At 32.9% G+C, this 22,062-nt stretch overlaps 1 protein-coding gene across 34 annotated transcripts in view; it reads left to right on the top strand.

Annotated features, from left to right (window-relative positions):
* RIMS2 (regulating synaptic membrane exocytosis 2) overlaps window positions 1-22,062 on the top strand; it is a 453,335-nt gene that overhangs the window by 306,355 nt on the left and 124,918 nt on the right. For 11 of the 34 annotated variants that reach the window (XM_053929817.2, XM_053929790.2, XM_053929794.2 and 8 more), the window contains 2 exons: window positions 2,264-2,296; window positions 16,989-17,089. The exons of 16 other annotated variants lie outside the window; for them this stretch is intronic. In XM_053929817.2, coding sequence (XP_053785792.1) covers window positions 2,264-2,296; window positions 16,989-17,089 — 134 coding nt within the window. The remainder of the gene's footprint in view (window positions 1-2,263; window positions 2,297-16,988; window positions 17,090-22,062) is intronic. 7 more of the 34 variants (XM_045181563.3, XM_053929791.2, XM_053929793.2 and 4 more) reach the window with 2 other exon arrangements.

The raw sequence follows: 22,062 nt of genomic DNA, 5'->3' as shown, positions 1-22,062 counted from the left end.
GCAATATAAATTTCGTATAATTTTTGAAAATATTGAATTATTAGCGCTAATTATTACCATATTTCTCACAAGAGTAATAACATTGGTGAATGTCTTGCCTAGTTGTAGCATGTACCTCTTTTTAAAAATATTCTCTTTAAATACCATGTAATAAAATGTCAAATTCTAGTATCACCAAGAAAAGATTTTTGGTTTTTTTTCCTTGTTTGACTTTTTATTTCACATGTTTTTATTGGGTCATATAGCATCTAGTAGAAAGAAAATTGACCTGGTAATCAGGAGACCTCTGTTCTGTTTCTGGTTCTGCCTCTGAACTTGTTTGTGACCTTGGGTAAGTCACTCGAACTCTCTGTGTCTCGCTTATTCTCTATAATAAATTAATAAAAGGGTTGAGAAGAATTTTGAATATTTGAGTTCATATAATATAAACATTGCTATAATGCCATTATAAAAGAATCCAAGGTACAGGAACATATTAGGTAGAGAAACTTCATTTATTTATTATTTTCTACAAAAAAATGTTTTTGTAGAGATGGATATTTGTGAGCAGTTATTTTATCCAATTTATACCAATTTTATTTTAACATGTGAGGAAACATTTAATAGTATGATAAATATGTCTGTAGAAAACTTGCATAGAAGAAATAATGCAAGGTATGATACAGTTCAGCTAACCTATGATATTTACATATGTGTGATTTTTTTCTGTCTTGTCTTTGAGAAGTGGGTGTACTGAGGGTGGAAGAGAAAATATGGCGTATATCATATTAACGTATAAGGGCATTTCAGGAGGACCGCACTTTTCTACTGATCAATCCTGTTAGCAGGTCTGGGTTGTACTGTCATTACGATGAGATTTAGTGTCTAATTTTGAAGAGGTCAAAGATGTGCTTGTATAAGAGTGAAAATGCATTGTTAAGTTTCAAAATGTGTTCCTTTGGCAGTTCTCTGTAATTCATACTAGGATTTCTGGTTTTTTCTAAGAAAGAAATTTTGGTCATGTTTGTACTTTTCTCCTAGTGGAATGTTTTCATTTTTCTCATTATTCAGGAAAAGAGATAAGTTTGTTGTAGGAAAGAATGCTCTCAAGAGTTATAATTCCAGTATATCAACTTTCAAAGTATAGATCGATATAGTTTTCTATAAATCATTTAAAAACTATGATACAACTATTGCAGAAGTGAATGTGTTTTCATTTAAGAATTTTGTGGTACCTGATTCAAAGCTAAGTTGGTAATTAAAATAGATTTCTGGTTTTGTATTACATTATTTATCTGTATCAGCCATACCAATACTAACTCACTAGTATCTTCAGAGTAAATTTATTTTGATGCTGAAATTAGCATACATTTTCTGCTTTAAATTACTATATAAAATGACTTTTGAACTGTTCTACTGGCAATGGGGAAATAGTGTTTCCGAAATGTGTGCCCTGTCTGTTATAGTAGATGTTGGATCTGGATGGGCCCGTTTGAATAGAAACATCAACGATCTGTTATGTGGTGTCTGTAAGAACTTTCTTAATAAATAAGCATTACAAGGGAATTTGATCAAAGAAAGTTTGCCGAAATTGAAAGTGAGTTTGAGTTTTTAATATTTAAATAAGGCCATATATTTCAGCTACTCTTCTTATAATGAATTTTATTAAGTATGTTACTCTCCATAATGTTGCTACGATAATATTTGCTGTACCGAAGTAATTTAGTGAAATATTGGCCCGATGGCCATAGTTCCTTTTCATGTCTTCACTGATCAATTTGGGAAATTTAGAAGGCATAAAATCTGTTGAAACTATTTTTATTGCTCTTTTTGAAGATATTTCAGTAAGTTTTATTTTATAGACAATAACTAAAATTTTTAAAGCATTTTTCATAGATTCTTAAATAGAATCAGTAATGTCTTAAACAATATGGTCATACAAGTAACATGGTATTCATTAATGGTATCTTTCTTCAGCATCAGAGTTCAGGATTGGCTGTCCACAAATAATGATAAACTTTTGACTCCTTTTTTTTCCCCACACTAACTTTATTTTTCTGATTCTGCTAACCCATAGTAGCTTAACCAGTTCACCATCAGTTCTTCTGTAGTTCTTTTTTTTAATCTGGTATGTGTTTGATTATATCTCCCCTACCATTATGCACAGGATTCTTTCTCAAAATGATTTGGGGCTCTTTCCTTCGGTGTCATTTTACCTTTTGAGTACATCCACTCACACCCATCTCCTTTGTCTATGTCTGTCCATTACACGATGTGGTCACAGAAGAAGTGGACTCCCCACGGAGAAGACACGCAGGTCTGTCTCTTCTATTGCTTTTCTTTGTTACTTTTTTTTATTTATCTAACTCGTCTTAGAAATTTTTTACTCTTTTTTATTTATTTAATTTTTCATTCTCCTCTACTATAACAAGTGTTAAATCTTGCAGCCATTTTCATTTTAGGTAGTTGTATAGCCAACTTTTAGTGACAACTGCTCCAATTAGATGGATGAAGATAAAATGATTAATTTCTGTGTGATAGGTACATATATTCAATATATGTATTTTTCCATAACTGGGTACAAGTTATATATATAAAATCTATCCATAGTCAACTAGATTATATTAAATTAATTAAAATTTGTTCTTCAACTTATTATAGGCTTAAATCTTATGTTCAACCTTTTTTACATAATAACCAAAGTATTTTATTTGTATCATGATTTCAGCAATGTGCTGCTGGACTGTGAAAAATATAAACAAGCTATCAGTATCAGCGAGGTGTAAAATATGTGGGTAATATGTTCTGTTTGTGTGCCAATATGGATGACTCTAATAAAGGCGTAAAGCCGAATAAAATTTATTTTAACTAGATGGCCAGAAAGGCATCATGAAAAAAATAACACTTGAAACTTGAACATTCTTTCAATACTCACTTATTTAAACACATGCCATGTGATACTTTCCTAGGTACTGGAAATAACAGGACACAAAATAGCCCCCTATCCTGTGGGCTTTTCTAGGGTAGGTCTAACAATTAAACACAATAATATTACAGGTACTGTGATGTTTAAAAATGGAATCACAGAGTTTGATCATTGCTACCTGGAAACAGTAGATATTTGTTCAAGAAAGACTTCGTAGAAGAGATGATCCTTGAGTTGAATGTTAAAAACTAGATAGGTGTTGGCCTCGTGTGTAGAGAGCATTTCAGGCAGAAGAAATGATATAAGCAAAATGATTCAAGCCAGTTCAGAAAAGTAGTCAGAGAGGGTTTTGAAGATGTAGGTTATTGAAGCATATGAAATAGGGGAGGAACAAGATCAGATATTTGTTTCTAGAAAGATGAGAAGCTATATTTAAAAAACGTACCTGAGCAATATAAGCAGAAAGATCATCTATGAGATATGGCATCAATCAATTAAGAGATAACAATGAACTGCATTAAGGAATCAACAGAGACAGTTGGTACATGAGGAGTTATTTAAAGATGTAGAATCTGTAAGGCTTATTAGATATTATCGATGTAGGAAAAGGAGCCATTAAGATAAAAATTTCAGGTGACTGAAATGTTTAGATAGATGATGGCACATTTTATCAAGATAGGGAATATAAATTTTAGAGGAAAAATGAAAAGTTTGGTAGTTACAAAATAGTCGTGGGGATGTAAAGTACAGCACAGGAAACTTACTCCATTATATTATAACAACTATGTACGGTGCCAGTGGGTACTGGAAACATCGAGGGAAACACTTTGTAAAGTTAATGATTGTGTCACCACTGTGCTGCATGGTGAAACTAATAGAAAATAATATTGAATGTAAACTGTAGTTGCGATAGATGAATAAATTAAATTAAAAATAAGAAGTGCAGTTGGGGGATTAGTTGAGCTTCCTGTGGAAAATTCAGATACAAATAGCTAGTGGATGGTATTGGATGTATGAGTCTGAACTCAGGAGAGAAGTCTGTACTGGAAACATTAAAAATTAAAGTATCAGCATTTAACTAACTCCATAGGAGTGAATGGAATTGTGAGAATCATTTGAAGAATAAGAAGAATGCCAAGGATCAAAATTCTGGGATCATCACTTATTTACATTAAAAGAGTGGATGGAATGACAAGAGCCAGAAAACTGTACTGAAAAGAGCCATTCAAAGACAGTAAGATATCCAGAAAAGAACAGAATTCAAGGAAGGGAAGTGTTTCGGGAAGGGTATGTTCAACAGAGAAAAATACCAGAGAAAGACAAATATGTTGTCAAATGATGAAACTAATTAATAATTATCTTTGCCTGATTGGTTTCAGTAAAGTTGTGGAGGCTAAATGGAAGAGAAGGTAAGGGAAACGTAAAAGAAAAATAAAATGAAGGTGAATGTGGAATAGGTTTCCGATGTCCTGGGGATGGGACAGGAAGTTCACCAGAGATGCATGGTATAGTGAAAGTTTAAGTGAAAAGCTTGAATTTGTGATGGCGTTGATTCTCTGAGGTTGTGGGTGTAAGGTTGGAAGCCTGTGGGCAGTGTTAGTATGAAATAGAAGATGAGGACGTTCATTGTGGCTGGCAAGGGAAGTGGTTGATTAACATGATGTTCAAGATAGATTAGGGAAGATCCTTTCCGTGTTAATTAATGTTGTCTTGTTAAATATTGTTTAGATTCAGAGTTTTCTACGAACTGAAAGAGAAGCACTTCAATGAAAGAATTGGAATTTGTGGAGATATTGAAGGCAAATAGCAGCAAATGGAGAAGGTTATTTTCAGAGATTGATTTAAAAATGTTTGGAATTCTCATATGCTAGATAATTCCAAATAATGTAAAGATGCAGGGTTTGGTTTGGGGTGTGGGTTTCTGAGATGCGGCATGGATTACAGTTCGGGAGGTCAAGGAAAGCAACACACTTCGATACTAGGGTTTTTATATAGGTATTGGAGCCACTGAAGGCCTAAGGTTGATAGAAAGCCAATGAAGAAAATTGCCTAGGAAGTAGACAACAACAGCTAGGAAATTTAATGGTATGAAAATAAAGGAGTAGATTTTACATGAAATTAGAAAAGTAAACATGTGGAAGCAGCAATGCAGACCTGGAAGAATGCTGAAAACCACTTTTGATCTTCTGTAGTATTTAAGGTACAGAATTTTGAGCAGTTTCCCCTCAAAATGTTTTTGAGGGAGGTAGTATTCTTGTTGAAGGGTCAACTTTTCCTTCCACCTAAGAGAGGAAATGAGTGTCCTGTGATGATGCCGAGGACGTGTAAGATTTAAGTAAAAGGAACAGGGGTTCAGAATCTGCAGCGGAAAAGATTAGGATGTCTGTCCCTAAGTAGTGTGGGAAGAATTAGAGAAAGAAGCTCTGATGAGGTACATTGACAGTACAGATTGGAAATGTTTAAGAAAAAGAAGTGGATGTTAAGAAAAGGGAGAAAAATAAGGAATTTAAGCTAAGCTTGGGGCGAGTAAATTCAAAGGTTGAACAAGGAATCTTCATGATATGCATGCATAAAAATAAGAGGAAAGTAGTTGAGGGAGTTTGAAGATGGGAACGGGAGATTATAATGGAAGAAACATTTCTTACGAGAAAAATAAATGGTATCTAGGTCATAGGTGAAATGGTTAAATTTACAGAGGGAAGAGGACTTCATTTTATTCAAATAATAGGCCCTAAATTACTTCCCGTTGTTAACTAAACATAACTTGAAACCTTTCTTAGCGTCAGGTTCCAAACTGCAGTTGGCGCTGCAGTTCCACACGTCCTTTTCTCCTGGCGTGAGGAAGCTGAAGAGTGGGCTTTCTCAGTTCCAGTTGTAGGCCTGTAATACTGTTAAGTTGGGACTTGCTCTGGATTAATTACACTGCATTTAGGATTCCACACACTCTCCTGAGCTTAGAGATAAATGAAGACAAGTGCACTCTGTTTCAAAGGAAATAAGAATAAGGAAGGAATGATAGAGAAGGTATTAAGAAGAGCTTCCAATAAAAGAAGGAACTAATTTTAGAAGAGAAAGCAGTAAATTTTGTAACAAGCAAACTAGAATGGATTTCACTTGTTTACAAGTTGCATATGTGAAGGCTTTTCAAAACCTTACTGGAGCGTGTGACCAATAAAATGTAGTATCTCTATTGAGCTGTCACATCTGTAATGAATATGTAAGTTGGTATTTTTCTCTGTTATCACAACCTATTAACAATTCAACCCAAATGTGATGGAAACATAATTTGATCAGGCTAATCAGTTCCTTGACATATTAAAGTGTATGTTTATGTTTTATACCACAGTCATAGGATCTGCATCAGTGTTAAGAGGTCCTAGTATAGTCACTGCAACATAATTCTACATGATGAATGGAGGAACGGAGTCGGCCACACATTTTGAAGCAGCAAAACTCATTGATTTTTGCCCTTGCAAGTCATAATCAAGTTTCTTTTAAGTAAGAAGTAGTGAGCTTTATTAAGGTTTACACTTTTTCTTCTTATTCTTGTGAAATTTCATCTGACAATATTATTTTTTTAGATAATTATACAAGCCTTAGAGACCATTTAAAAGAGAGCCAGTGATACAAGAGATTTTTAAAACACTATTTGGTAAGTTTTAGAAATCAGCACCTGCTCATGTTTTTATATTCAATTTTCAACTACACAGATTTTCAGAATTACTTTCATACCTGGTCTAAAGCATCTGACAATCTTAAGTGCTTGTGTAATACATGAGTTTTATTCATAAGGAGATCTCAAAAATAAGATACTTTGTCAGCAATATTTCTTAGTAATCCCTTATATAAATTATTATTACATTATAAGAGCAATTATATTATTATGTTAACTGTTACATTATTTTCATAGCTGGTGTGCTGCTACACCCCAGTTTTATAAAATATGTCAAAAATTACTTTTGCAGACTGGTCCATTAATCTTTTGCCAGGTACAAATGTTAATTTGACAAGCTGAACAATTTAAGTTCGATAGATTTCAAACACTATTTAGTAAATATACAATGAGAAGAAATAAGTGCATATACTTTGTGTTGTAATTATAATGCTTTTAATTTTTTTTACTTTTTAAAGAATTTTTTCAGTTTTTATGAGATATAATTGACATACAACATTGTATTCGTCTCAGGTGTACAACATAATGATTTGAATATGTATCTGCGGTGAAATGGTTACCACACTAGTCTAGTAGGCATCTTAATAGGTCTTAATAAAATTATTATTTCACTTTCTGTTAGGGCAAGCTAAGGTAAATTTTTTAAAATTAGTAAAATTGTATTATTATTCTTAGCATAAAAACAGTTTCTTTTGTTTGTTTTATTTCTCTAATTAACTTGAATATTGACATTGACTTGTATGACTTCCAACTTGCACTTTAATTCTCACCAGATTTGCTAGGCATATGTACCATATTTTGAGTGCTATGTGCTTTTGCTTGACATTCTACTTGTGCTGTATCCTAAAAGATAAAGAGAAATAACATTCATTTTAGGGGAAATTTAACATGTGTACACATATAAGTGCACATATAAACTGATACTGAAATTTCCCAACTGAAATTACTGAAATTTCTTTCAATTATTGATTACTGAAATAATTGAAATTTCTCTCAATTATTGATTTATTATCAATCTTATCATTACACATTCTACCCATTTTATAGATATTCTCAGAAAATATAAATCTCAGTTCATGTGGAAGTGTCAACTCTACATTCAGTACTATGCTAGAAGCTTAGATGTTACAAGAGACACGGTACCTTAGAACAATATTTTATATGTTTCGGCTTAGGCTTAACATTTTAAGTAATATTGTAATATTTCATCCAAAACAATCTCAAATGAAATATGCATATGTTCATGTATAAGAAACATATTACATCTTATAAGAAAGCTCCCATTGGTAAAGCTAAATACTTATGCTTAATCTCTAAAGCCTATAAATACTTAAATATAAGAGAAGAGAGTTAAGGAAAGTTCTTGGAACTTGAAATACTAGCAGTAACAAGACATGAGATAAATATTCTCTTGAGCACTTCTTCCTTTGCCGGTGGTATGGAGGAAATTGGAACGATGATGAGGAGTCAGTCAAGAGACCTCAGTAGCCCTAGTCCTGCTACTGAGCTCTGTCATTCTAGACACATAATTTAATGTCTTTGGGTTTAACTATCTCATCTTTAATTCTTTTTAAAGATTTGATTTATTTATTATTAGAGAAAGGGAAAAAAGAGTGTGTGAGAGATACATTAATTGATTGCCTCTCACATGTCCCCCATTGGGGACCTGGCCTGCAACCCGGGCCTGTGCCCTAACTGAGAATCGAACTGGCTACCTTGAAGTTCACAGGCCGGCACTGAATCCACTGAGTCACACCAGCCAGGGCTACCTATCTCATCTTTAAAATGGGGATTTGGAATACATTACTTTTCAGTTCTTTTTTAAATTTTTTTATTGTTGTTCAATTACAGTTGTCCCTCTTTTCCCCCCATTACTCTCCCCTGCTCTACCCACCCCCTACCTTCCACATTCAGTCCTCCCCACCTCTTTGTCCATGGGTCCTTTATACATGTTCCTTGACTTGACCATTCCCCTTCTTTCCTCCATTATCCCTCCCTCCCATCTGGTCACTGTCAGTTTGTTCTTTATTTCCATGTCTCTGTCTCCGTTTTCCTTGCTTGTTTGTTCTGTTGATTAGGTTCCACTTATAGGTGAGATCATATGCTATTTGTCTTTCATTGGCTGGCTTATTTCACTTAGCATAATAATCTCCAGTTTCATCCATGCTGTCGCAAAGGGTAGGAGCTCATTTCTTCCTGCTGTGTAGTGTTCCATTGTGTAAATGTACCAGTTTTTTGATCCACTCATTTACTGATGGGCACTTAGTAATAAGGTTCCAGTTTCATTGGAAGATGTGTCCTAAATTTGAGGTGTTACCATTAAATTCCCAAAATATTATTCATGCACTGTGAACACTATAACATTCAGTATTATCTAGGCCTATTGTCCATCTTTACTCTTTCTTCAAATTTTCAGCTAATGGAAAAAATACTTGTTCCTGTAAGAAATGTTAGTCCCCGAAGCAGTAGTAGAGCACAGACTCTGGAACTAGACTCCCTGATCAGTGCCACTACTTATTTGCTGTGAGTTTCTATGCTTAGGTTTCTCATCTATAAAAGTGGTTACAATAACACTGCTACCTCAAAGGGTTGTTATAAGGATTAAATTAGTTAATATTAATATATAATATGCAAATCACCTGAAGACCATGTCTGGTATATAGTAAGCACTATATAAGTGAAGGTATTATTTTATAAAATATATTAAAAAAACAATTTTTGTTTTGGGTCAGCTGTATTGAAACCCATGCATTTTGTTGTATAGGCATTCTTTCTGTGGTATAGAATTAGTTCTTTTTGTTATATGCACTCCAAATATTTGTGACAATTTATGGCTACCAGTTTAGCAATAGCCATCACACAAACCAGTGCATCTATACTTTTTTATAATTTGGAAGAAATGAAAATAATATCTGTAAAGAATTTATTGCAGGCTTTGTCCAGATTAGATAATCAAAAAATGGTAGCTCTTAATTAATTAATTCTAAAGCACTTACACCAAAAGATGATTTTAACATGTAGATATACTTATTTAGCTCTTTATTTATACTTACTTTCAGCAAAACCATGGGTTTTGCAATAGGGTTTTGAATTTAAATTTAATATGTCAATAATCTATAAAGGAATTCAGATAATCTACCCATCTCTAGGGTTGTTTAAACATAGAAAATAATTTTAATGTTAGAGCTGAGCATTGGACTATACTTATTAACCAGTTTAGTTATTTATTTGTAGCATTAGAAGTAAGACACTACTTTATTCTAGATACTTTTAAAAAAATAATTATCCTTTCTTTGAAGAACAAATAATGTTTTATTTTCTATTGCCTTATAAGGAAGCTTGTTGGTGAGCATAAAGTATGAGATTCAAAGGCCTGTGTAATCTTAAATATTATTAATCTCTTCAAGTTTCAGTTTTATTCATTGGTGAAAGGGAATTGATAATTTGTGTGTGTGTGTGTGTTTACTTTCTATCAAGAGAAGAGTAAAACAAATGACCTGCCAAGATAAAATTTTCTGTTTCAAGAGTAAGCAAATAAATGCCTAAAAAGCGAAACAAAAAACTGTGAGCTACCACTTTTCTCATATAGGACTGAAGTGGGGTTTTTTACTTTATTTTTATTGTTGACACTATTACAGATGTCCCCATTTCCCCTCCCCACCCCTTTGCACACCTCCACCCAGCCCCTTCCCCTGCCCCACCCCCCAGCCATCACCACACTATTGTCTGTGTCTGTGGGTTATGCACATATGTTCTTTGGCTACTCCCTTCACTTTCTTTCATCCAGCCCCTCTCTCCCCCTTCCCCTCTGACAGGTGGTCAAAGTGATATTTTTAACATGGAATGATTCAAACTATTCATATTCAAAATTGAATATGTTATTATTCAAACTATTCAAATTCCTTCTCAAGATATTCTAATACGTACACAATAACCAGTGGTACATGCTAACACTGGTGAATAAATCTTAAATGTTTATCATCCCATCTGTTCTTTATAGGTTATGTGCATATGTATGTTATGATTAGTTTTTTAAATAATGGTTTATAAACTATAGTACTATATCTACCATTTAATCTATTTTATAGTTATTAATTACAATATCTTTATTTTATATAATTTTCCTACGGGAACACACATGCGCACCATATTCATCATTTATCGTGGATGCATAGTATCCTGTAGATACACCATAAATTAACTAACCCCCCGTTGTTGGACATTCAGTTTCTTTTCCCGGGCTTTCATGATTATCAAACAGTGTTGCCATGAATGTACATTGATTTATCTTCCCATATTGATTAGCTTCTTTAGGAAAGATCCTGGGGAGCTGAATTTCAGGTTCAAAAACATGACCGTTGTAAAGTCTTTTGATACAGAATACCAAATATGCTGTATTTTTAAGTAATTTACTTTTTATTATGTACACCAGCTACTTGGAAAAACGTGCATATAAATAACCATTAATTTTTGTCAAAAGCTAGTATATGGCTGTCAATCTGAAAAATAATTTGTCCATAGTTACTAGATATTGAAAGAATAGTTAATATATTCAATAAAATCAATCACAATATTTTCTTTTTGAATTGCACTGCCTTTGAAAATAAAATTATAACATGACAAAATATTAGATATTTATTTAATGTCATTTCAACAATTTCTATTCTTATTCCTCTGACCATTGAAAGACATCAATAACTTGTTTTTGTAGTCTGTCCTGTTGGATCTGGAACTTAAAAATAAATAGCCATGTTTTCTCCTGTGTAACTGTCACCTTGAAATGAGCAAATAGCAGCCTACACTGGTTATACATTTTTCTTCGTGCATTTAATCTGGTGTATACATAAATGATGATTACGTGAATCATCATTAAAATCATCACCCTTTTAATTTTGTTTGGAATATGTGATTTCTGTCAATCTCATTATTATTGTCTGGAATCTTTGTTTCGTGCTTCTTCCACATTGTTTGTATTTTCTTCAAAGAAAGATTTGTTTACTAAGATTCAATAGGATAGTTATCAAGTGTAATATTTTTCCTCTCAATGGTTTAGCAAAATATAGTTAATTTTAAAAATGTTTCTGCTATATAAGTAATATACTTTTGTAGCTTCATTCAGAAAAATGCTGTAGATAATACTGTGTTTCATGTGCAGATTATATTTATTATATATATTTTTTATGAAAATCAATTAGATTTGTTAAAGCTACACTTTATATTGTTATCAGTTATTTGGATAGTTCAGTAGAAAGCTTTTGTTGGAAATCCTTCACTATTTTTTTATTGATTGATTTTAAAGAGAGAGAGGGGAAAGGAGAGAGAGAGAAACATCAATTTGTTGTTCCACTTATTTATACATTTGTTGGTTGATTCTTATACATGCCCTGATCAGGGATTGAACCTGCAACCTTGACATATGGGGACAACTCTCTAACCAAGTGAGCTACCTGACCAAGGCAGAAATCCTTCACTACTAATTAAAATTTAATATTGCACAAATAAATGCCTTCAATTCTTAAATTTAACTAGAAAAGAAATTTAACATGTACCCTTTAAAATGTTAAAATTCATAATAAATCCAATTATTAAATGCTAATGTTCATTTAACAAGTTATTGATGTATTATTTTTAAATATAATAATATAAATTTGTTTTCTAACCTCAGATTGTTTAAAGACATATCTTAGTTTTATGAAGGTATAAATAATCAGAGAAAAGGAATTATAGATTAATTTCATTAGAAACCCTCATGATAAATCTTTTTATCCCAATTAAAGGAAGACTTCTTTAGGGTAAAGCCAAATATTTATGTAGAGATAGAAAGGGATGGGATGAAGAGATGGGAGGATATTTAAAAATTATTAAATTAGCTACAGAAGTTTGGGGTACTAATGATGTAGTTTCTGGATTTCAATTAAGAGTAATAATCTTAGACTTCCATGATGACTGTAATTATAGGTTCACTCATATTTTTCTGAATTTGGGATTCTTTCTTGGAGCTTTGATATTAAGCTTAAGAGATTTTTCCCTTAAGATCCCTAGATTTGAGCATTTCATTTAAAATCTCAAGATAGATCACCAAATTGTCACTCCTGTCACCTCTGATCAGTACTGTCCAGCTTCATTATGAATTACATTCCTGCTAAATCTACGTCCCCTCTTCAAAGAAGTTTGGGAGATGAAGCTGCTTTGGGACCCCCAAAGTGTGTGTGCATGTGTGTGTTGGTAAAGAAAACTAAACCGACTCTGTTTGAAGTGTACTACAGAAATCTCTGAAGGTGTACTGGCAGTCTCTGTAGCGCACACGTAAACAGTAAAACCTAAGCCACCACTGGCTTGTTGCTTGTTAATCTGGCCATTTTCTACCACATGTCTGGATACAAAATCCACCTGTAACTTAAATGTTTTAACTTGATTGTCTTACCAACATTATACATATGACTTTAACTTTCTGGACACATTAAGTATTTTTTTTTTAATTCAAAATAACCATTGGTTGACTTAAGCTTATTGACTTAAGAACAAGTAAAACTCTTAAATGGCTTATATCAAAATAAATAACTTACATAATTTGTGATATGATTTTAGAAAACACATTAAACAAGTATCAAAATATTGGATTTTTAAAATTAAATGACTCATAATGTACCAGGAATTTCCAATTTGAGAAAAACAAATATTTGAGATATTTATCAATTTCATTCAGCACATCTACATTCTACTTTTCCTTTTGTTCTCTGCCTAAAAATATTCCAAGTAGATAAAACAAAACCTTGTATAATTTAAATGCTTTATTAGGAAGCCAGTCAGCCAATTTGAATATTATAGTTTTAATACATTTAAATAGATTATCTCCTCAATAAATAGAAACAAATATATGCAAACTTTTGTTGCAGATGTTTGTCTAAGAAGTGTGACTATTCCATTAACCTCTTACTCTTTATTATAATTTGAAAAAAAGATATTTAATTTTGAATAGATATTTAATTTTTAGCATGCTCAAATTACAAAATAAATGAAACTATTCATATGTCATCACATATAAGAACGTGAATTTTAGAAATTATTAGATAAATTTACCCTCTAAACCTGTAAGCCAGTGTTTCCCACAGTGTATTTTTGACATTGTTATAGCAAGATATTAACAGATAATAGGTAGGGGGTAAGATCTCTGTGATGAAATGATTATTCTTATTGTAGAATTTTCAGGACCTTTTATATGCAAATTTGCGATGTAAATCTGACAGACTCAACAAAAATCTGCCTCTTTAACAATTTCATTTGTTTTCCTTTTATGTAAGTACAGCATTGCACATCAGTGTTGAAAGTTTAGAAATTGTGTATCTCTTTCTCCAACCAGAGAGTGCACAGCTCTTCTACTTGCAATGATTTCTCTAAATTGTTTTTCATTCTTCAGGGAAAGAAAAAAGAAGACTGAGTTTGGTTGAAACCAAAATAATGTTATTGAAAATATTATTTCTAGGTTATTTTCATGAGAAAAAAGGACCAGCAAAGAAAAATTAACTTGCTGGTGAAGAACTTTTTATGATGGATACTTTATCGATAGGACATTTTCTTTGCCAAAGATATTATTGTTTATGGAGTGTTTTCTTTATAAGAATATAGTGATAAAATATGAGCCAAATAATTTTGGAGAGAGACTTGTCAGGTTACTCTCCTTCGAATTAGCCTCATAGGAGAATTTTACGTTGTAAGTTGAAAGTATATTTACCCACGTTTGTTGCCTCTACGTTCACTAAGGTGGTACCTTGAGATTTCATTGGTTAAGGCTCTGACAAAGTGTTTTTCCTCTTAGGGACCATCTGTGGATGATGATTGGGTCTGGAGTTGAGAGATGTGTTTGAGATTGGAATTTAGTTGATAGCATATTTAAAGCATCTTTATTTGCTTATAGAAAATAAAGGTTAATATACTTTTAGAACCAGCACCCCCCCACACCCAGATATCTGTTGTAAATGATGATCTGAAGGAAAATCATAAACTTGATTCTACAAAATCGCTAAACCATTATTAAGGATAAAGGCTTTTTTTTTCCGAAAAGCAACGTTAAACCAATATATTTTAACTGAGGAATCAGCAAACTATGGGCCACAGACCAAATCCAGCCCACTGCCTGTTTTGTAAATAAGGTTTTATTAGAGTGTGGCTGCATTCATTTGTGTCTGAATTGTCTGTATCCATAGCTACCTTTATGTTCCAGTGGCAGAGTTTTGGCAGAAACCATATGGTCTGCAAAGCCTAGGATAGTTACTCTTGGGCCCTTCACAGAAAATGTTTGCCCACTCCTGCCAGTGTATATCCCACAGTACCTGTAATCACAAAGAATCTGATGTAGCCTCATAAGAGATTGATTTCCAAAAGTAGTCTAAATATTAGAAAATACATATATATGTATGTATATGTATGGATCTACGTGTCTGTGTATGTATATGTGTATATATAATGTATTTCAACTTTTGTTGATTGGTGTTATTCCTATTGAAAAGACTACTTTCAAACTATGATGTCAAAATGAAACATTTTAAAAGAAACTCCTCAGACCCTCCGTTTAGCTCATATTCTTTCAGTATACACGTTTTTTGATGCCAGGATGGCTATTTTTTTCCCTTGCTCTTGGATAAAATAAACACATTTACCTGAGAATACTTTTGAGGTACAAATAATTCCAAGCTTGTATTTTAATCAACTAATAGGTACGATACTTGACTGTATTTCACATTCATGTCATGGAGGCACTCACTGGATTTTATGTGTCATTCAACTGTTATTAACACGAAATGCATATTCCCCATTTTATAATCTGAGATATAATCAGAGTCAATTAATCAAATTGTTATTAAAATGTTACTCCTAAAAGAACTGATTGCCTCACTATTGAAGCGTTGATTTAAATTTGCTGTTATACTTAGTGACCATATATGTAGTCTTTATACATTATTTTATTCAAGATTTTCTTACTCTTTTTTGAAACTTTTTCTTTCCTCTTTATATTATTTAATTGACTTCCACTTAGAATTTGTTACTATCAAGAATTATCAGTTATACAGACATACAATGAGTTTTTTAGAATGAGTATTAACACCTGCCTTTAAACAGGCATAACTTTATCCAGATACCGTTATTGCAGTTTTAAAGTTATGATCTTAAGCAAGGAGCATATATGAGTACATTTGCATTCCTACCTACACTCAGTACTTGTGCATTTACATGACAACATTAATTATAGCTGCTTACCAAGCATCTATAATATAATTATAGCTTACCAAGCTATGATTATTTTTCCCAGTTTGAAGATTTGTAGTGTACCGTTGAGATTTTGTTTGTATTTTGTTTATGAGAAGTGGAATTTTCCTATAAAACGTATTTAAAAATCATAAGTAGCTCTGGCTGGTGTGGCTCAGTGGATTGAGTGCCAGCCTGCAGACTGAAGGGTCACCAGTTGGATTCCCAGTCAGGGCACATGCCCGGGTTACGGGCCAGGTCCTCAGTTGGGGGCACGCAAGAGACAACCACACATTGATGATTGTCTCCCTCTCTTTCTCCCTCCCTTCTCCTCTCTCTAAAACTAAATAAAATCTTTCTTAAAAATAATAAATATACTTTTAAAGCACTTTTTGTGTTTGCTAAGTTTAGCTAACAGAATTTGGTTACTGTTCTAACCAAAGTTTTTAAAGACCCTCTTGATATCTATAATTGATAGGTTTTGTAGTAGCACCTATTATAGAGAACATTAATCTTAATTTTTAATAGGCTTACCATTTCACTTTATCACCTCCTTCCTTTCTTTTTTCTGAAATTACTTCAGTAATACACTGTGTATCTTCTGAGTAGTACTATTCTAAGTGTTTCTTTCTTGATCCCAGTACTAGAAAGTTCAAGTTGAAAATATCTTGAAACTATATTCACATGTATGTTAGGGCAATCTGTTTTTTATACATGGGCTGATTTTATAAAATAGTTTCTAAATGCAATTGGAAAATTGTATTTGAGATCAATTAAACTTAACTTTTCTTCAGTGAATAAATCAAGTTTTGATGAATTGCAAGACAAAGTTTTTATAATACCATTGTCCAATTTCTGTGTTGTCAAGTATATACTCTTTGATCTACATGTACCAGAAAGTGCTTTATATTAGTGATTTGTTGTATTTTGTTAAATTTCATTTACATTTTATTCAGATTAAAATTATTTTACATAGTTAATAATCATGATTTTATTCTCCAAATTGCATACTTTAAATATATCAAGAAATTATACATTGCATTTGTAAGTACTACCTTGGATGAAAGTAATGTAACAGTCTAGCATTTCTTCTTTTATACAGACTGTCAGTAGGGCTCACAAATGAGAACCGAACGTTAATTGTACGGGTTTTTTTCTACTCGATAGGTGCTATGGATGTAGAGGAGAGAAACCGCCAAATGAAAATTAACAAATACAAACAGGTAGCCGGATCAGACTCCAGACTGGAACAAGATTACCATTCGAAGGCAAGACATTTTTCTTTTTAAAAGTGGTAAAAATCAATTAATCATATCAAACTGTTAGATTCTCAGCTGAATGCAGATTAGCAAGACAAGAACATATAATGCAGTGGGCCCAGGAGATTATTAAATGCTCAAATTTATAGTGAATTTGTATACCAACTTTTAGGTATAGAATTTGCCTTATTTTTAAAAATCATTATGTAGGAGGTTAAAGAAATAAAACTCATAAATGATCTGAAAAACAAATCTTTTAGAATTTTTCATTTCATGAAAACTATAAAGGCTCTAACACCCTCAAAATGTTTAAGCGCTATTATCTTCTTATGGTTTTTCTACACATAGAATTATTTTGACTTTATAGTATTTTAACTGAATCTGGTGTATTAATGATTTATTAGAACAAAATACATACTCATGAGGTATTGTACATAGTTCAGAATGTTTTTTTAGTAGCAATCTTCTTAAACTGCTTTTTTGGGAATGAGTTGAGGTGTGAGGTTTACCGTGATAGGAAAAAAGTATTATTTCAATGTTCTTGCTCTTCATTGCCTTTATATTTTCCAAACATTTTAATAACATGATATCATTCATGGCCAAAGTCACGAAAAGACTTTGCTCCAATGTACCTATTTAAGATTTAATGATAGAGTGAAAATCACAAACCTTACTCCTCACATTTAGTTATTATGCACTTTATCACTTAGTAATTTAATCATTGCAATCATGTAATATTTGTGGTCTGTTTATCTGTGTGCTAGAGAAAAGCAGTTTGGACTTTTATATTCTTAGGTATATTTTATCCTTACCTACGAAACCTTCCATTTCTCTCCATTATACTCCGTTCTTTGATGAAGTCAAGACCTAAGTAAAAGATAACTGGCTGTGTTGGATGTGCATTTGTGACAAGTAGCCCAGGTTTCTAGTTTCTCTACTACGTAACATAGAGGAGGCAGAGATTCTTACGTCAGGATCATCTCGCACACCACCAGCATCTTCCCCAAATATACTGAAGAGTGATGTAGTGAGTACAGGGTTGTTCATCACAAAGTTGGGGCGTATTGGAAATGGCACAGGCCCAAAGCCAAGAGAGGTAAATTTAAGACAGACAAAAATAGCCTTGCCTTTACTCACCAGGTTCTGAACTTCTAGAAATTTTTCTCTAAAATAAAAATATGAATAACTTCAAATAGTTTTAGTGAATTTTATAGAAAAGTTTTATAATGATAGAATATTTTAGATACATCACTAACCTTTTGAGCTTGTTGTCAGCAATGATATCTGTGCATTCCCAGGTCTGTTTTGATATTTCTGCCTTGAGCTGTAGAGATGGACCTGATCTTATGTGGCCTCTGTTATGCTCTAATCTCTCATTTATTCATTTTGTATAATCCAGACACCACGGCATGAGCCCTAATAAAATAGGATATTAAAACTTTGTTAACATGTCTTCAGATAACACGAATTTATTTTATTGGCTTATTTGTATCTCACTATACTTCAGAAGGAATGTAGGTATTTTTTAAAAATACATATGATACTCTCAATAATAATGTCAATGCAGAAATACGTATCAAGGGAAAATGAAGTTAAGACAAAACAAGGTAAAGCTTGTGAGCAAAATGCATAGTGTGGCATCCTGTACACATGCTACATGTGGGGCATTTACTTTGACCTTGAGCTTCCTAACACGCAGCAAAGGCGGAGGGAGAAATTGAGTTGGTTGTCTGATTTACATAGTTCACACAATAAACAAAAGTTTCTCAGAAGCAATAGCAATGATTCTGAGAACCTTTGTGGATACTTTAGCGGATACATGACAGAAATTTCTTGCAGAAGGATTGGCTAAATACTATAGGCATGACTCAAAATGGTTTTCAGAAAAACACGTTTTGATTCCATTCCAATTCATATATAAATGAGTGCTTGAGGCTTCAAACTTTTATAACTTTGACACCGTTTACTTTAGGTTAGAAGAAATTTTGTTCTTGGCAAAGGACTGATTATACTAAACCATATAATTTCCTAAACGTTCTCTCAGGCAGTGGTTTTCAAATGGTCTTCCAGTGGCACCAGCATCACCTGAGGACTTTGGGAATGTAATTCTCTGGTCCCCTCTAGATCTACATAAACAAGACTCTGGGGGTGGTATTTCTGTAGTTTTAACAGGCCTACCCAGTGATTCTGATGTCCACTCAGGTTTAAGAACTACTGCTCAAAGGTGAGCTGCTTGTAAAATTTACTTCTGGGGAACTCAATGAGTTGCCTTCCGCTATTAGGGTTTTAACTGGAAGCCAGTAATGAATGATGTTATTAAAAAATGGAGACTTTGTTTTGAGGGCAGAAAATCTGGCACCTTTACCAGGCCTCTCATAGTTTCTAACAAATCCTATCACCTGACTGTCGGATACTTATCATTCTGTTTCCTATTGCTGAAATTAGGCTTTCAGCTTATCTAAAAATGTAATCAACTCATATGTTACAACTTTTTTAAAGGATCCACAACACAACTCTATTTTGTTTACTACAAATTATTTCGTCATGTGGAACTATCTTTGTTGAGTTACCTGTCGCCCCATCATTCCTAGCTTGATCTTCCTCTCTCATAGATCAAAGAGAAAATTATAGAGGTTTTTTTCATCAGCAAGGGTGTGTGTGTGTGTGTGTGTCTGTATATATAATAAACTTCCATACCAACAGTTCCTTCAATTAAAATTTTCAACAGCATTCTGTCTTTGTAATTAGTAATACTTAGCTTATATTTCCATTCTTTTCTTCCTTATTTTGATAAATATGTCAATTAAAAGCTTGCTATTGACCTATGTATGTTAGTACATTAGGTCTGATTCTTGAAAAAAATCATTTAACAGGTAAGGGAACATAGATATGGAAAGTTTATGTAATTTATCCAAATTTACATAGCCACTAAGTCATGGAAGGTAGTATTTGTAGCTAATCTGGTTTTCAAATTTGAAATGTTTGAGATTGTATGCAAAGCCTCAGACATATGGAACATATACTATACATCTGAGCTATTTTCCTGAAATTCCAATGAAGCTATTAAGCAGCTTTGATACAATGTAATTGAGTATTAGTGAAGTTCTTTTTTAACAACACATTCCACATTTTAAACGGCATTACCTCCCTGAATTTTTCAAGCCTTCTGTACTGACAGTTTGTAAATGATTCTTACTAATTTGAAAAAAACCTTTTTGGTAACTTTGAAAGCATCTGCAGAGAAATGCCTGTAGTTACTGTCTTTCTAAGAATATTTTAAGGATATTAGGAGCAGAGAGCTTACATTTAATAAAAGCAGCAAAATGCATGTGATGTGATTTCCTTTTAATCAGTGGGCAATTTCTTGGTTTTTTCCCTCATAGTAGAGGTGAAGCATGTGGCCACTCCACCCTTTTGTGCCTGTTGGTGTGCTCCCTACCCCAGTTTAAGTGTCATCCTACCGTCCTACTCTTGGCAGAAGCTTAACGATCAACTTTTATTTTTTCTATAAAATAAATATTCTCTGCTCTTCATTGGTTCAGAAAAAATGTGATATATTTATTAAGTTTAACAGATCAAATTATAATTCATCATAGACCAACTACCCTTCTGGGAGTAATATAGTATTTAATTAATATAATTAGCAATAATTGAAAATCAAACAATGTAGATAGATACCTGAAAATTAATATCAGAAATTGGTAATTTTATTTAAACGATTTTAATTTTTAATTAGTCATATTTAGTATTTTTAAATTATCCCAGAATATATTTTTAAAAGGGTAGTCCATAACATTTCAACAAATAATGCTGTACAGATCATTGATACAGTATTTATTTGGAACTCAAAGATTAGTTCTCTCTAGAAACCATGCCCTTTGGAAAATGCCAGAAATGTTTCCACAAAATTATCACAAAAATATCTTACCCCATTATATCACTTATAATTTTCTATGTTCTTATTCACCTCTCTGTATTAAGTAATGTAGCCCATAAATTACACAGAACTTTTCAAATGTGGACCATAAACCCACACTAATTCATTTAACCCGTAATCTGATAGACTGAGTTAGTGCTGGAGGGTCAGAGGGCAACGTAGCAAAAGGAAAGAAAAGACTTTACCTCCATTCATTGTGAGTGCCTGTTCCTAGGCAGTCACCTTCTCACCCACGCTTTTGTCTTTTGAGGACCTATTCACTGATTTCAAAGAGACATGAGGAAGAAAGCAAACAAACTAATTTACATTAAAATGTGAATAACACAACACACAAATAGTGTCACTTTTTTTAAAGCCCTGTAGATAGAAATAAAACTCACGTGATTGAATTGTAGGCCATATCAATGGTAAAAAAATTGAAACAGGTAAAGACAAAGATTTTTGGCAAGTAGATAGCCACCGTTAACTAGCCATCCCTTTATGAGAATACACATTCAATGCCAAACTTAAGTGCTTTAAATTGACTTTTAAGACACAAGCAACAGGGACACCAGGAGAGTGGAGAGAGACAGGCTGGGGCTCATTCAGAGTGGCTGTTCATAAGTATGATGTTTGGAAGTCAGGAGAACTTTAAGACTCCAGTGTCATCGAAATGTGGCAGCAGCGCATGAGCATAGCGTGGTAAATGAGAACACAGCTTGGAGTCAGGCACACGTCACCTGGGTGACTTTGGGTAGATTAGCTTCTTACTCTCAGTTTCTCTATTGAACAGGGCTTTGAGATCTATTTCATAGGGCGATGATTCGGATGAAATTACTAGAATGCTCAATAAATGGTGCATGTAATATTTATTATTATTGTTATTATTATTATTATTATTATTATTATATAATAACAACAGCAAATAGGCACCAGCAATAAATATGATTAGGTCAAAAAGAAATGGTAAAGAAATAATTAAGCTAATGAAAAGGATTTCAGCGTAACTCAACTATTACTGAATGTTTCCTTTATTCTCAAAAAGATTCAAGCAACACAGATCTAA

The sequence above is a fragment of the Desmodus rotundus genome, chromosome 8 (assembly GCF_022682495.2).
Source record: "Desmodus rotundus isolate HL8 chromosome 8, HLdesRot8A.1, whole genome shotgun sequence".
Classification (NCBI taxonomy): domain Eukaryota; kingdom Metazoa; phylum Chordata; class Mammalia; order Chiroptera; family Phyllostomidae; genus Desmodus; species Desmodus rotundus.
The sequence above is the reverse complement of the archived record's forward strand: the minus strand, read 5'-3'. Positions and strand labels throughout refer to the sequence as shown.